The sequence below is a fragment of the Diabrotica virgifera genome, chromosome 3 (genome assembly GCF_917563875.1).
Source record: "Diabrotica virgifera virgifera chromosome 3, PGI_DIABVI_V3a".
NCBI lineage: Eukaryota > Metazoa > Arthropoda > Insecta > Coleoptera > Chrysomelidae > Diabrotica > Diabrotica virgifera.
Genome location: NC_065445.1, coordinates 2,807,450 through 2,823,279, shown reverse-complemented (window position 1 = coordinate 2,823,279; position 15,830 = coordinate 2,807,450). Strand labels below are relative to the sequence as shown.

At 33.5% G+C, this 15,830-nt stretch overlaps 2 protein-coding genes across 2 annotated transcripts in view; one reads left to right on the top strand and one right to left on the bottom strand.

Annotated features, from left to right (window-relative positions):
- Positions 1-15,830, top strand: part of LOC126881770 (uncharacterized) — a 44,675-nt gene that overhangs the window by 3,104 nt on the left and 25,741 nt on the right. The window lies entirely within an intron of this gene.
- On the bottom strand, positions 195-13,052 carry LOC126881768 (uncharacterized). The gene is made up of 4 exons (XM_050646249.1): positions 12,857-13,052; positions 8,526-8,765; positions 4,535-4,627; positions 195-536 (listed from the first exon to the last, which is right to left on the bottom strand). Exons 1-4 carry the CDS (start codon positions 12,921-12,923, stop codon positions 214-216), a joined length of 723 nt encoding a protein of 240 aa, XP_050502206.1. The 5' UTR covers positions 12,924-13,052; the 3' UTR covers positions 195-213.

The following is a 15,830-nucleotide window of genomic DNA, read 5'->3' as shown; positions in this document are numbered from 1 at the left end:
TGACTATGATTGATGGTTATTCCCTTATATTTCCAATTTAGGTTTTTAAAAAGTCCTCCAAAACTAGGGTGAACAGTTTGGGTGATAGAGTGTCGCCCTTTTTGATTTACCTGTTTAATGGTATAGTCTAGATATTATAATATGTCTATGGATGTATATTTATCACGATTAGAAAAGGACAATAAACCTACAAGTAAAAAATAAAACTTTTTATTAATGCACAGACTTATGATTTTTATATTTAATCTCTGTCACCTCATCATACACATCAATATCCTCCTCTTCGACAACTATAGCTGGACCCGGGAGTCCCCCTCCGTCTTCAGGTTTTAACAGTGCAAAGCCATCCAGCCCCATTCGTATACAATCGAAGTGTAGAACCAACACAGTGGTTCGTAGAATCCTGGTTTCGAAGTCCAGGCACATGTGCAAATTCGAGCCAGGTGTGTAGATGTCGAATAGTCTCGCACAGGTTTCGATTTGTAGAGGTATGTAGGGAATCGGTATTGGTATACAGAGCGGTGGAGGGTTTTTAGCTGAAAAAGACTCTTTTTAAACATAGCCAAAGATATATTTATTCAATTTTTTTTTAAAACAAACTGGTGGTTTTTTCTTATCTTAGTTATTAGGTATTTCCTGCATCGTTTAGTTTTTAAAAAATCATTAGAGGCTGTCCATTAATCACGTGAGGCTAGAAAGGGGGGAGGGGTCTATAAAAAATCATGAAATGTCTTAATACACGTGATATAGGAGGTCTTAAACCTCACAATGTATCACCAAGGTGGTGGGGGGGTTAAAAAATGCCAAAAAAAAGAATGTGTGTGTACTCTGTACGCACGTAAGAAGTTATACTTCTATTATATGATTTAAACGAAATTAATATACTTTTTATTTATATTTTATTTAAATATTAAACTAATTTATACTTACTACTTCTCAAACATTTTTATTAAAACAGTGCCAAAAATTAAAATAATAAAAGAATAAAACACACACAAACACATTAAAAATGCCACAAATGATTTCTGAACATTAATTGTCGAAAATTTTTTTAACTAAATACGTATTTTCTGAAAATAAAATTATATACTAAATATACTTACAATCATAAAATGTATAAAAAAAAAATAAAAAAATAAAAGTTTTTATTGGGATTCGAACCAACTATCAGCGCGGTTGGTATATTGGGGTTCATTCGCCTTAAACGCTTCGCCACGGAGGCAGTGTGTCATTATGTGCGAAGAGCGACTAACTAAACGGATTAAGCTTTTGACATTTTTGAATTAAATTAAATTATTTTGATTTTGAATTGAAATGATTTAGAATTGAAAAAATACAACAAAACATAGAGTAAGAAAACAATATATTAGGTGAACATTGATAGAAATTTTGATGGTAATCAAATTATGTAAATAAAAGTATTACATACTATGTATTTTGGTAGGTTCAAATAGGTAGGTACCTATGATACATTTACAATTATTACGTACCTGTTGCTTTTAAAAACTATTTAAATGTCACTACAATTATAAACTTTTTTGTTTCTGTCCTCACAACAATAAAACTAATATATTATACATTTGTTTACCTTCATATTGAACAATTATTTATTATTGACAGATCATTTCAACACCCAATCAGAGCCCGTATAACGACTAATACCATACTGTCGGTGTGCGCATGCGCGCAGATCAATATAAATTCACCCTCAATCTCAATCGAGCCTAAAGAAGTATAACTTCAAAAACATCACGTGATTAATGGACGGCCCCTTATTTACCCAAAGAATTCTTTTCCAAAGCAAAATTTTTTTTCGACTTGTAAATGTCTTGCTCTGAAGTCTATTAATAGTCCAATTATACTGAGGCACTTGAAATATGCCTAAACAACGGTAAATTTAAATTTTCACATTCCAAATGATCTCACGTCACGGAAACTGGAATTTGTAGCTGAAGTTGTGTAATGTCGAAAAACGTACTTGTGCAATCGAAAAAAAGCAGTTTTAAACGTTTTAGATCGTTTGTCATGTGAAAGTTTAAATTCAGCGTTTTTTGGGGATATTTCAAATGCCTCATATTTGTTGTTAAAATTCACAATAGAAATTCGATATATGTTTTGAAGACTAGGCTCTAAAAATGGAAATTCCATAGTGACTGGCCAATGGAAATGGTAAATTATTGTAGCGGTTTTACTGTAACAATAAAACGAGCGGTTCGTTTATATACGAATTTATTTATACAATTTTACAGATTGAATTTATCTTATTTATACAATTTTACAGATTGAATTTATCTTATATACTAACTTAATATCATCGTTTTTTCGCTTTTATATGAAATAACTTATTCTCGAAAATACCGGACTCGCCATCTCTCGTTTTCGCTTGACCTTCCACGTACCGCTTCCCCCCTCTTCGCCACTTTCAGTACATGTTGTGCTCTCTCCAGAATATTCCAACACGTTCGAGGTGGGAACCGTTATACGGGGGTGGGTCAAAAGTACTCTTTTGTTACATTACCTATATTGATCTCATTAGAATAAAAAAAAATGGCAAAAACACAAAAATTACATACCATAGATGCACTCGTCATCTTTAAAACGCATTTTGATTTTTGCCAATCAGACACTCTGATCTATCGAATTTTTACATACCGTCGACTTGATACAAATTTTTTACAAACGTTGTTACGACGTACAGATTCTTAATAAGCAGAATGAAAACAGATTGTGACTGCATATAGTAGAAAGTAGAGTCCTTTTTGTTTTCTATATTCGTCGTTTGCTGTCTTATAAATTGTAAAAGTCGCAGATTAAGGATGTACCAGAAAGAATTTCCAACAAGAAAAGTTTCAGATTTAAATAATTATTTACCATTTTAATTTTTATTATAATGGTGGATTCTGTATCTGAGAATTTTCAGTTCATGTCAGTTCAAACAGATATTTATGTCTTCGAAGGAAAAATCCAGGGGGTATGAAGTATGAGTGGCAAACTTTTTTGCATGTTTTTGTCTCCGATATATCTTTTTATGCTTTTTTTATTCACGGTTGATCTAATTTTTTTAACACCGATTTTCCCGTGTGGATAATTCATTTACCGACATCGCATCGATTAACGGTGGGGTCAAAATTTTAATAAGTTTTCAAGACTTTAATCTGCTATGTCTAATACTCCACTTCAAGTTACTTTTTGTTCGATCAATCAATATTCTCGAAAAAAAAACTGAATAATGAATACCTACGCGGTGTAGAGTGTTGATAAATGCGATAACAAAGTAAAACTGTTTAATATTTAAATATTATGTTTAATATGGGATTAGGCCATAATTGATTGTAATAGAAAATTACATTTTATAATAACGTTGCCGGAAATAATTCTTAAAAATAGTAAGGTGTGTTTTATCATAGACTTATATACGTATATATTACATAGACCGAGCATACCGGCTGCACGTACTGACTGTAAAGGCTGTATGACACTATGCATTTTCTTGTATCATTTCTTGTACGTACATTTGTGCCCTGTATGACACTATGCAAGTTCTTGTATCGAAAACTGTATGAAATTCGGCACGTGATTGGTCGAAATTTTGTTTGTCACCCTGTCACGTTACATTGGTATGGTAGTACTGCGTCTACAGCTGATTTTAAGGATTTTATAAAATTTATAAACTTTTAAAAACAAATATTTTAATGTTATAATAACTAGAATTTTTACGTTGACTGTTGATTATTTGTGTTTTTTATTTTGTTTTGATATTTGTGCTAACATATTTGCATTATAATTATCTTCAGTTTGATCCAAATTGGAACTATTGTATTTTCCTCTATTAAAAAATTATGCCCCAAAGTTATTCTAAATATATGGTTATTAGTAGAACAGTAGTCCATACCAAACGGTATATTAAGTATCAATAAAATATTTATTAAATAATACCTACAAAACACAAATAAATTCATCAAGACATAAATCATATGATCTCATTTTCAGCCGCCATTATGACATTTAGAAGTTTTACCAGCAGGTTTTACGTTTTTGCTCTTTGCGCAGAAATTGGCGCAGTTATTGTACAAGAATCTGTGCCTGACACAAATTCTTGTATCGTTTCTGATATCGTTTCTTGTATCTGTGTATGACACTATACATTTTTTTGACATATCAGAAACGATATTAGAAATGATACAAGAAAATGCATAGTGTCATACAGCCTTAAGATCTCTTGCGCTTATTCGTCCTATCTACTTCTAAGGGCACGCCAGGTTTTCTCAACACACTCTACACTTTATAACGCTCAAAAAATTACGGGATCTGGATTTCAATGCATACTTTTTTAAAATTCTCGTATCGAAGTTACGCGTGAAGTTAGTCGTATTGATGACAGTTGAGAAAACGTGGGCCCGTGGGCGACTCACTTCTATTTAACACATTGTATCGAGAAATGATAGTGGGGTACCTGTAAGCATGTTAGGAGAGAACTGTTAACTTACTAATTTATTTATTACTATGTACTAACTTACTAATATTTTAAACTCACCTGAAAATGCATTGGAATAAATGCTTTTGTTATTCATAAAGACGTCCATGTTGATACCAAAATTTTCAGGAACATAAGTAAAATTCATACATCCTACAATAAAAATAAATGATCACAAACTTTTCGTGCATAAAGTTTTCAACGTTCAAATTCTCTTAATACGAAATTGCTTTTAAAGTAGTGTAGAATATTTTGTACTTAAGTTTCAAGCAATACGCACAACCAAACTTATATGGAATCATCTGATATTTCTTATTATTTCGTGCGAATTTAAAAAAAACGAACACACGAAATCAAACAATATTTATTTTAAAGCCATTTGATAACAAATACATAACAATTAAATAAAACAATAAAGTATTTAACAAACAAATTACAAACACTAATTATATAAACACTAATTATTTATATTGTAAACAAATATAAACGAAGCATGGGAAAAAATAAAAAATCATATAACTAGTAGTGCAAAAGAAGCCATTGGAGAAAGAACAATTGACTTAAACAGCGGCAGAAACCAAAAACCATGGTTCACACAGGAAGTCAAACATTTAGCAAAAGAGAAGAAAGATGCATACATAAGATATATTAACAATAGGTCCTTAGAAGAGTATCAAAGATATAAATCAGAAAGAAATAGAACAACCAACAGAATCAAAGATCTAAAACAAATATATTGGGAAAAATTCTCAAATGACATGGAACATGATTTACGAGGAGGTCAAAGGAAGGTATGGAACATGTTGAGGAACAGGAAGAAGCCGGTTACCAAAGAATTACAAATTAACGCAATAAAACCAGAAGAATGGGTAACTCATTTCGAGAATCTATACAAAGACGATAACGACGATAATAATGAAGTGCAAATAAATGACCTACAAAACATTCACCAAGAAGAAACAGAGAATGACAACATCACCCAAGAAGAAGTAAACGAAGCAATCAAAAGATCAAAAAATAGAAAATCACCAGGTCCGGATAATATACCAAATGAATTAATTAAATACGGAGGTACAAAAATAATAGAAGAAATAACAACATTATTCCAAAAAATTGTAAACAACATGACAGTACCAGAGGAATGGAGAGAGAGTATAACAATACCCATCTACAAGAAAGGCGTAAAGACAGATCCTACAAACTACCGAGGAATTACACTACTTACTCAATTCTACATCAAAACTATTGACAAAAATTCTATCTCAAAAAATATATAAGAAAGCCGGTGTATCGAAAGAACAACAGGGTTTTCGCCCAAACAGATCTACAATAGACGCTATTTTCATAATGCGACAATTAGTTGAGAAATCAATAGAATTCGAAAAGCCCATGTTCACATGCTTTGTAGATCTGAAACAAGCATTCGACAGAGTACGATTAAAGGACGTGCTCACTATCCTTGAAAAGAAAAACATAGGTCAGAGGTATAGAAACATAATCAAAGAGCTCAATAGATCCAACAAAACACGAATTAAAACCACACACGGGCTCAAGGAAGAAATCAAAATCAATGCAGGCATTAGACAAGGGGACATCCTCAGTCCATGCCTATTTAATTTAATAATGGATGAAGTTATAGGTAGTGTTAACATAATGAATCAGGGATACAAAATGGGTAACCGAACCATGAGAATACTTTGCTACGCAGATGATGCAATCTTAATAGCCGAAAACGAAGATGACTTACAACGCCTACTACAAAAATTCAAAATAACCGCCGAAAAGTATAACCTGACACTATCCAAAGAGAAAACCTAATCGATGGTAATATCCAGGAACCCAGTTAGATGTAAATTAGTAGTGGACGACATAATCGAACAGGTAATGGATTGTAGATACTTAGGTGTGGAAATATCTAGCGACAGGCATCTGTGGCAAGAATCAAAACAGCAGGCAACGAAAGCAGCGAGAATATCTGGTTTCCTGAGGGATATAATCTGGCGGAATAAATATATGAGCACCGAAAGCAAAGTCCGCATTTATAAGACATGTGTTAGACCCGTACTGACATACGCAGCTGAGACAAGGGCCGAGACAACAAAGACCAACCAAATAATGAGAACAACAGAGATGAAAACCCTAAGATCCATAAGAGGTATCACACTCAGAGATAGAATACGAAACGAAGACACATTGAGAGAGCTAGGCGTTCAAGACGTAGTGAGATGGACAAGAGCGCGACGACGCATGTGGAGAGACCACGTAGATCGCATGGACTTTGAACGTATGGCGCATTGGGCGAAAACACAGAAGCCCAACACCAAGCGACCCATAGGAAGACCCAAAAAACGATGGTACGAGAGTTGGAGCTCCGGATCGCAGCAAAGACTGTAACAGAAGAAACAGGACATAGTCCTATTACAAGAAGAAGAAGAAGAAGATAAACAAATTGAAATTAGTTGTTTTAAAGTCAATAGCACAAAAAATATTGCAATGTAAAACGAATAATGTTTAAATTGTTTTTATTTTTTTTTGTGATTTTTTTGGTAGTCAGTGTTATCACCTCTAGTCCTTATGCAAGCTTCAGCGTGGGCACACTCCTAATCAAATTATCAACCTTTTTTGTGGTAGCCCATCCTTCAAGAGCAACTTGTACTAGCCGTGAGGTGTTTTGTGGATTATCCTGGCGAGCTCTAATTTTTCTTTTAAACATATCCCACAAATTCTCTATAGGGTTAATCTCGGGTGAGCAAGCAGGCCACTCCAAACAAGGGATACCTTCTGCTTCAATGATGTCTCGTAGTCACTCTAATGGTATGTGGAGATTCATTATCATGCAAGAAATTTAAATTTTCTCTTGTTGCACCTCTCCAGAGCCTAACTGCAGGTTATCAACATACCTGTGAGCAGTTACATTTGATTGGATGAAAATTAAAGGAGTTTTTACGGATCACAATTCCTCTCCAGAACATTACACCTCCTCTTGTATATTTGTGAACAGATCTGACAGTTTTCGTTCTTGCTTGTCTTCCTCGACCTCTAAGTACACGATTTCGTAGGTCATCTGATTGTACACAAATTCTGACTTTTTCTGAAAATAGCACATTTTGTCAATTCCCAATGTTCCAGTTTTGGTGGAGAAAACACCAATTTAGACGATCAATATTGTGCTGCCTGGATAACTCGGGAACCCATAACTGTCTCCTGCTGTATACTTGTTGGCACGAACTCTTCTTGTTATCGTTTCAACTGAAAGAGTTACACATGTAGCTTCCAAAAGCTGCCTTTGGAGCTGAAGGTGAGAAATAGTGGGGTGTTTTCCAGCTGAATGGACAATTAAACGATCGTGGCGAGTCGTTATTACTTTTTGGCGACTTCCCCTTGCTTTATTTTTGAGCTTTCCTAGTCCTCTTACCTAGCATAGGTTTTGGACAGAACGCCCTGTGTTACGTCTAGTTCTACAGCTATGTCCCTCTGAGAACATTACTTGCTCCACGAGACCAATAATCTTTCCCCGTTGTAAGTTCTATAACCCCACATAAGGCCCCCATATTTTCGTTTTTGGGCGCAAAAGTTAGTTTATTTATTTTCGTTCAATTTGCAACTCAAGCAAATAACCTATACCGTACCCGGTAGCACTATCTGATTGTCTTATAGATTTGTTTATTTTCAATAAAAACCTTTGTTCTTCGCAACAATAACAAGTTTTTTAAAAAGAAATAAATATTACTTTGAAATACATGGTGATTCCATATAAATTTGGTTGTGTGTATACTCGTATCGTCTATCGTATAGTGTGAGTATGTTTCTGAATTGAATCCTAGAAGGATATTAGAATTTTTATTCGTAACTTTTCTATCTTCTGGATTTAAAAAAAAAATGTGAGTTTAGTTCTTAAATATCTTAAATATATCTTTTTCTCCATACCCCAACGTTTTCCACTTTCGAAGGTTGAATTATGTCTTAAAAACTAAATTAGTATCTACTAGCATAATCATCATCATCATTGTAAACTTAGTGCAACTGTAACTTCTCTGTAACTGTAACTTACCTTCTCTGTTGAACCCAAATAGGTTTAAATTTATCCCAAGACAGCATCCGCAGTTGAGAAAGCTTTGGCACGTGCAACCGTTGCTCCTAAAACCGATTCTTCTCAGTCGTTTCTTGGGCGAAAGGAAATTCGTCTTGGTCGAATACTTATTGCTGATCAACATGTTTTCGATTGAGGTTATGCGCATCGGGTGTTTCGTGGCTGGATCGTAATAGATGGCGCTGAATGGAAAGTCTTCATCTGAAATAAAACATTTTAGAAATATCCCTGCTTCGTCAAACACTGATCCAAATTCAAACACGGAAAAGCCAACGAATGTTTCCTGTTTATTTTCAACTTTAAGTGGTTAGCGTATAAAGATACCATGTACTTTGATGGCAATAAACGAAGATGATTTAATAACATCGTTTTCTCCCCCTGGCGCTATACGAAATGTGCAAAAGTTTACATATTTCAGCAAAAGCTTAAAAGTGGCAATACATGGACAACTTAACGCTGCAGAAAAATGGAGAGAAGATCCTGAGGAATATTATACAACAACAACTGGAGGACGATACATCCAGTAAAAGCAAACAATGGATAACACAGGAAATAAAGTCATTGATATCAGAAAAGAGGAGATATAAGAATAAAAACGAACAACAATACAAAAACGTAATTAAAACAACAAAACAAAAAATCAAAAAATTGTCGATTTTTATTTTTAAATTATGATTTTTTGACGTATAGTACATAATAGTGACGTCATCGATTTGGACGTAATGACGTCATCGATGATTTTTTTTAATGGGAATAGGGGTCGTGTGGTAGCTCATTTGAAAGGTGATTCAATTCTCTATTCACTAATATAAACATTAACATCATTCTGTATACAGGCTGGCCAAAAAATAATTTTTGAATTAAAATAATTGGCGCAAGAAGAATGTACGAGTATGTAATTTATTTAACTCAAAATACATTTTACTGATGCCACATATAATAAAAAAAATGTTTATTTGACAAATAAAGATTGCTTTTCGCTTAAATAAAATGTTCAAACTGTCAAGAGACAGGTGTGTGGCTGTTCGGCATTTAATTTATGCGAAAAGCAATGTTTATTTATTTTATTATATGTGGCATCAGTAAAATGTATTTTAGGTTAAATAAATTACATACATTCTTCTTTTTGCGTCAATTATTGAAAATATTCTTCTTTAGCGGCGAATCGATTGAGGGTAAAATTTGCGCGGTCGGTGTGCGCGCATGCGCATGGTATTAGTCGTTATACGGGCTCTGATTGGGTGTTGAAATTTTGAAATGATCTGTCAATAATTGTTCAGTATGGAGGTTATCGGTAAACAAAAATATTGTATAATATTAGTTTTTATTGATGTGTGGACAGAAATAAAATCAAATTTATAATTATAGTGACTTTTTAAATAGTTTTGAAAAGCCGCAGGTACGTAATTCTAAATGTTTCAGTTGGAAATACCTATCTATTTGGAAAATGTAAACAAAATAATGTAGTTACCTATTAGTAGGCAATGCTTTAATTTACATAATCTGATTACGAACAAACTTTCTACAAATCTTCATCTCATATATCGTTTTCTTACTCTATATTTTGTTGTATTTTATTTCGACAAAAATCAAACTAATAATTTTATAAATTCATATAAATTTATGGTGTAAATGTTTAGTTTGTGTATATTCCCACATGACGTATACGCGAATGTGGTGCAGTTTGAAATGCCGTCAACTTTCGTACGGCGCGGTAGACGTGAAGTGGGTTCAAGCCCCAAGCAAGTTATTATTTTTTTTTTTATAGATTTTATGATTGTAAGTATATTATTATATAATTTTTGAAGATATTCTACTTTTTTGAAAGTGGTAGATAAGAAAGTTAGTTTGATTTTTAAATAAAATAAGTACAAATAACCTTTTAAGTATATTTACTTCGTTTAAATTACCTATTATATAATAGAAGAATATACTCTTACGTGCGTACAAAGTACACACACATTCTTTTTTTTCACCCTTTATAAATAATGATGTTAATGTTTATATTACTGAATAGAGAATTGAATCACCTTTCAAATGAGCTATCACCCGACCCCTATTCCCGTTTAAAAAAATCATCGATGACGTCATTACGCCCAAATCGATGACGTCACTACGCCCAAATCGATGACGTCACTATTATGTCTTCTTCTTCATGTGCCATCTCCTCTAAGAAGGTTGGCAACCATCACGGCAATTCGCACTTTCGATACCGCTGCTCTAAAGAGATCAACAGAAGTGCAGTTAAACCAAGCTCTCAAATTGTTTAACCAGGAGATGCGTCTTCTTCCGCGACTCCTTCTACCCTGTATTCTTCCTTGTATTATTAATTGTAACAAGTTATAACGCTCGCCCCTCATAACATGTCCCAGATATTGCAGTTTTCTTATTTTAATTGTATTTAAAACCTCTTTATCTTTTCCCATTCTTCTCAACACCTCGATACTCGTGACTGTATCCACCCAACTTATTCTTAATATTCTTCTGTAGGCCCATAACTTGAAGGCTTCTAATCTGTCCGAAACATCCTTCTTTAATTGTTTTGTCTGTAGTTTTTTATTATTTTTTGTTTTTTATTGTATTTTTTTATTTTGTATAAGCTTTGTCCACACATTGGTAAAATTTTATGACAATAAAGCATACCTTACTTACATAGAATAATACACTAGAATAATCACTATTATGTACTATACGTAAAAAAATCGTAATTTAAAAATAACAATCGACCAGGCAGAGCTTTAACTCTGAAAATAATTAAGTCATGAGATAATAGACCGTTTGCACACTTTACGAATGCACTGTATAAAAAAGGAATGGATTGGCATGTGAAAATTACAGAGGTTTTGCTCTGTTGGATACTTGTTATCAAATACTGAGAAATTTGAAAGATGGAAAAGGAATATGTTTAATAAAGTTATATATGGATGCAAAAACACGGTAGAAGATATAGTACCTGACCAAATTATTAGCCCAAGCAAAGAAAAATTTACTATATGAAGTTATTTCTCTCATGATTATGAATATTTGAAAAGATACCGTTTTGTTCCTTTTTTGTGAATATGTATTAACTTTAAGGTGCGTATCCATTAGATTTGCTGCTCCGCGCTCCCTGCGACTGCTCTAATCGATACGGTATGTGCTCCTCTACATATAAACCGCCACTGATTGCAGCGCCGAGGCGGAGCACGCACTGTTGCATGGTCAAGGAGCGCCAACGTATCCATTATAATGTGGAGCAGGAGCGGCGAATGTCATGGATACGCACCTTTATATGTAAAGGAGCGCATGCCGTATCGATTGGAATAGTTGCAGCGAGCGCGGAGCAGCGAACCTAATGGATACGCACCTTAAGGCAGGCTGCACATCAAAGAAACATGAAACGTAAATTACGTTTCATGGAAATAAACCACTGCTAAACAAATATATGTCCGGCCATTTATGAAACTCTCCGAAAATAAAAATGTGTCATGAGCATGAATCACACTCGTTTCATTGGTAGGCGGACTTTGAGATTTGTTTAGCAGTGTTTTCTTTTCATGAAACATGTTTTTCGTTTCATGTTTCATGTTTTTCGTTTCATGTTTCTTTGGTGTGCGGCTTGGCTAAGAGCTAATATTCACAAAAATGGAACAAACCAATATTTTTTCAAATATATTCATAATCATGAGAGAAATAACTTCATATAGTAAATTTTTCCTTGCTTGGCCTAATAATTTGGCCAGGTACTGTAGGGTGCGACGAACAAACAGGGAGCTAGAGGAACTATATAATGCACCAAGTATCAGTGACTTCCTAAAAGCATAGAGAGTGTGAGAGAGTAGCATCCTAAAACTGGGTCTAATCACGAAAGGAAGGAAAGAACGACCCAGACAAAGATGATTTGATAGCGTACAGGAAGACCTCAGAAAAGAGGGAATTGATGAGGGAAGAAAGAGCAAGGTTCTGAAACTGTTTTCTTGCTGCATGTTTAATTTAGTATTGTGTTTACATGGGATTGGGCCACAATTGTTGCTGTAATGAAAATGGAAGAAAGAGTAATAAACAGAGATGAATGAGGAAAGCAGTAAGTCAATTTAGTAGGCAAGGAGCATGATTGGGCAATAAGCTACCCCACTTAATACAAGTTTTGTAATTTATAAGTATTATATTAATTGTATTTTAGCACTAGGCCTTCGAGGTCTATTGAGCTTAGTAAATAAATAATATCTGAAGAGTGAACTACTTAATCTACTGTTTCCAGGTCATTTTTTTATTGATTTATCTTTTGAGACACAAAATACAAAACAACTTACCCTTTCTATAGGTTAAACTAACACCGAAAGCTAAAAAGAGACAAACACAGATACAAAAAGACCACATATCAAACTGTCGATACAAAAACCGTTAATACTTTTCGTCACTTTCTTCGATTCGACGACTCTTCGCCGTCTGGTTTGGATCTAAACAAAAGAAAGTTATTTCGGATGAAGAGTTGATGCATTTTAAGCAGACTTCGTAATGTAATTAGCAGCGTTTAATATTAATGGTTCATACGTGCAGAAAGAAACCAACAGTGGAACCACGCAATTTCACGAACGACTGTCTTCTTGGATTGGAGTAACCGTGTTATTGTTGATTTATGGGACTTTTTAATGGTGTGTATAATGTTGCAGAATTTTAGTCTTCTTTTTGAGGAATCGTCAATATGTTGTTATACAAAAAAGTGGTACAGTAGGTGATATTGTAGATTGGCGCTAAGCTATGTTTTCTGTATTTTTAAAAGTTAAATAATATTTTTAAAAACCAAGGCATTTAGCAAAAATAAATCGATTTTTAAATATAGCACCTAGAGACGCAACTTTTTGCATTGTGTTCAGGATGGGTGCAAATGCATACTTGCATTTTAAAATGTATAAAATGTATCCAAAAGTGCATAAACATCAAAATAAACATAATAAGGACCGGGTTTTGTTACTCGGGTGTTTTTGGAGTTGCTGAACAAGAATACGCCATCAGAACCAGCCTCGGCGCACCTGGTTTCCAAAAACCCTCCAAACTCAAGAAGATAACATGCCTTGGCAGTGACCTTGGGCACTATGTGATCCGGGGGTCAATTCTGATGGCGTATTCGTATTCAGCGATCCCAAAAACCGCCTTGTAATCTATTTGCATGTATTCAGTGCCGATAACCTTAGAAATTCTAGAAGATGACGTTCCTTAGCAGTTATCATGGGTACCAAGTGCTCTGGGAGTCAGTTCTGATGGCGTATTTCTGTTCATCAACCCCAAAACAGTTTAACCTGTTTGGGAACATCCATAAACTACGTCGTTGAAAAGGGGGAGGGGGGGACGTTGCTTATTACGATGGTATACGATAGCTCATTTAAAAGATTATTCAGTTCTCTATTGAGTAATAGAAACATTAACATAATTATTTTTATACAGGGTGTCCAAGAAAAATTTTTTTGAAATAAATTAATTGACACAAAAATAAGAATGTATGTATTTAATTTATTTAATTCAAAATACATTTTACTACTGTCAGAAAACAGAAAAAATCTTTTTTGATAAATAAACATTGCTTTTCGCTTAATTTCAGCATTCAAGCTGTCACCTATTTGGCTCCTGGCAGTTTGAACATTGAATTTAAGCGAAAATCAATGTTTATTTATGAAATAAACAGTTTTTCTGTTTTCTGGCAGCAGTAGAATGTATTTTGAATTAATTAAATTACATAAATTCTTCTTTTTGTGTGAATTAATTTAATTCAAAATAATTTTTCTTAGACACCCTGTATAAATAGTTATGTCAACGCTTATATTACTAAATAGAGAATTGAATAGCCTTTCAAATGAGCTGGCATATGACACCTATTCTCATTTAAAAAAATCATCGATTACGTGACGTCACTAGTATTATACAGGGTGATCAACTTCTGTGACAAAGTCCAATATGTCTGTTATTATACAATATATGAAAAAAAGTTGTTAATAAAAGTTATAGACACCTTTAATGTACACATTTTAAAATTAGTGAGAAATATACAGGGTCCTCCATAACACGGTGCCAAACCAAAGTTATGTTTTCTTAAATGGAACACCCTATATTTTATTCAAAATCTGGTTTTTTCCATTTTTCTGATTAAAAATATATAACACTTGTCTAGGGTTATACTGAGTGTTTCAAAGTTACGAGCACTTTTCCACCAACATATGTGGTACCTTCATGATGGAGCCCCTGCTCACCACAACGCACTTGTCAACGGTGAACGCGATGAACTATTTTCTGAAAGATGGATAGGAAGTGATGGGCCAGTTCACTGGCCACCCAGATCACCAGAATTAAACAAAGTTGACTTCTTTTTCTAGGGTTATATTAAAGACGTAGTGTATAGGACACCTTCAACAACAGTTGACGATATGAAAATAAGAATTCAAAACGCCTTTCAAAGTATCACACAACAAATGCTTACAAACGTCACTATGGCTTTCGAAACTCGTCTCCAGGCTTGTGTAGACGTTATGGGATGACACTTTGAACACCTTTTATAAGAAACATAAGAAGTCAGTTGATCATTTTTTATTTAATTTAGTTTTCTTAATAAATATTAGTTTATGTTATTAATAACTAAGTAATACATGTTATCAACAATAAAACTAAAATATCTCGAAAACTAAGAACTTTAGGTATAGGGAATATTTAAAAGATATGCAAGTATACTGATAGAACTTTTCGATGATAATATAAAATACAGGGTGTTCCATTTAAAAATATGAAGAAAATCTTTTATTTACATTTTGACTCTGTATACAATTTGTGTAGTGATAAAAAAGTTATACGTTTTTGCAAAACTACTTTACAATTGACAGTCCACAGCAGTAAAAAAATAAGTTTATACTACACCGTTAGAAACATACAGGGCGATCAAATCAGTATGATTTTTTAATAAAAGTGCTCGTAACTTTGAAACACTCAGTATAACCCCAGACAAGTGTTATATATTTTTAATCAGAAAAATGTAGAAAAACCAGATTTTCAATAAAATACAGGGTGTTCCATTTAAAAAAACATAACTTTGGTTTGGCACCGTGTTATGGAGGACCCTGTATATTTCTCACTAATTTGAAAATGTGTACATTAAAGGTGTCTATAACTTTTATTAACAACTTTTTTTCATATATTGTATAATAACAGACATATTGGACTTTGTCACAGAAGTTGATCACCCTGTATTTATAAATGTTAAAAAATCGTAATTCAAAAATAAAAATCGACCTTTTTCATTAT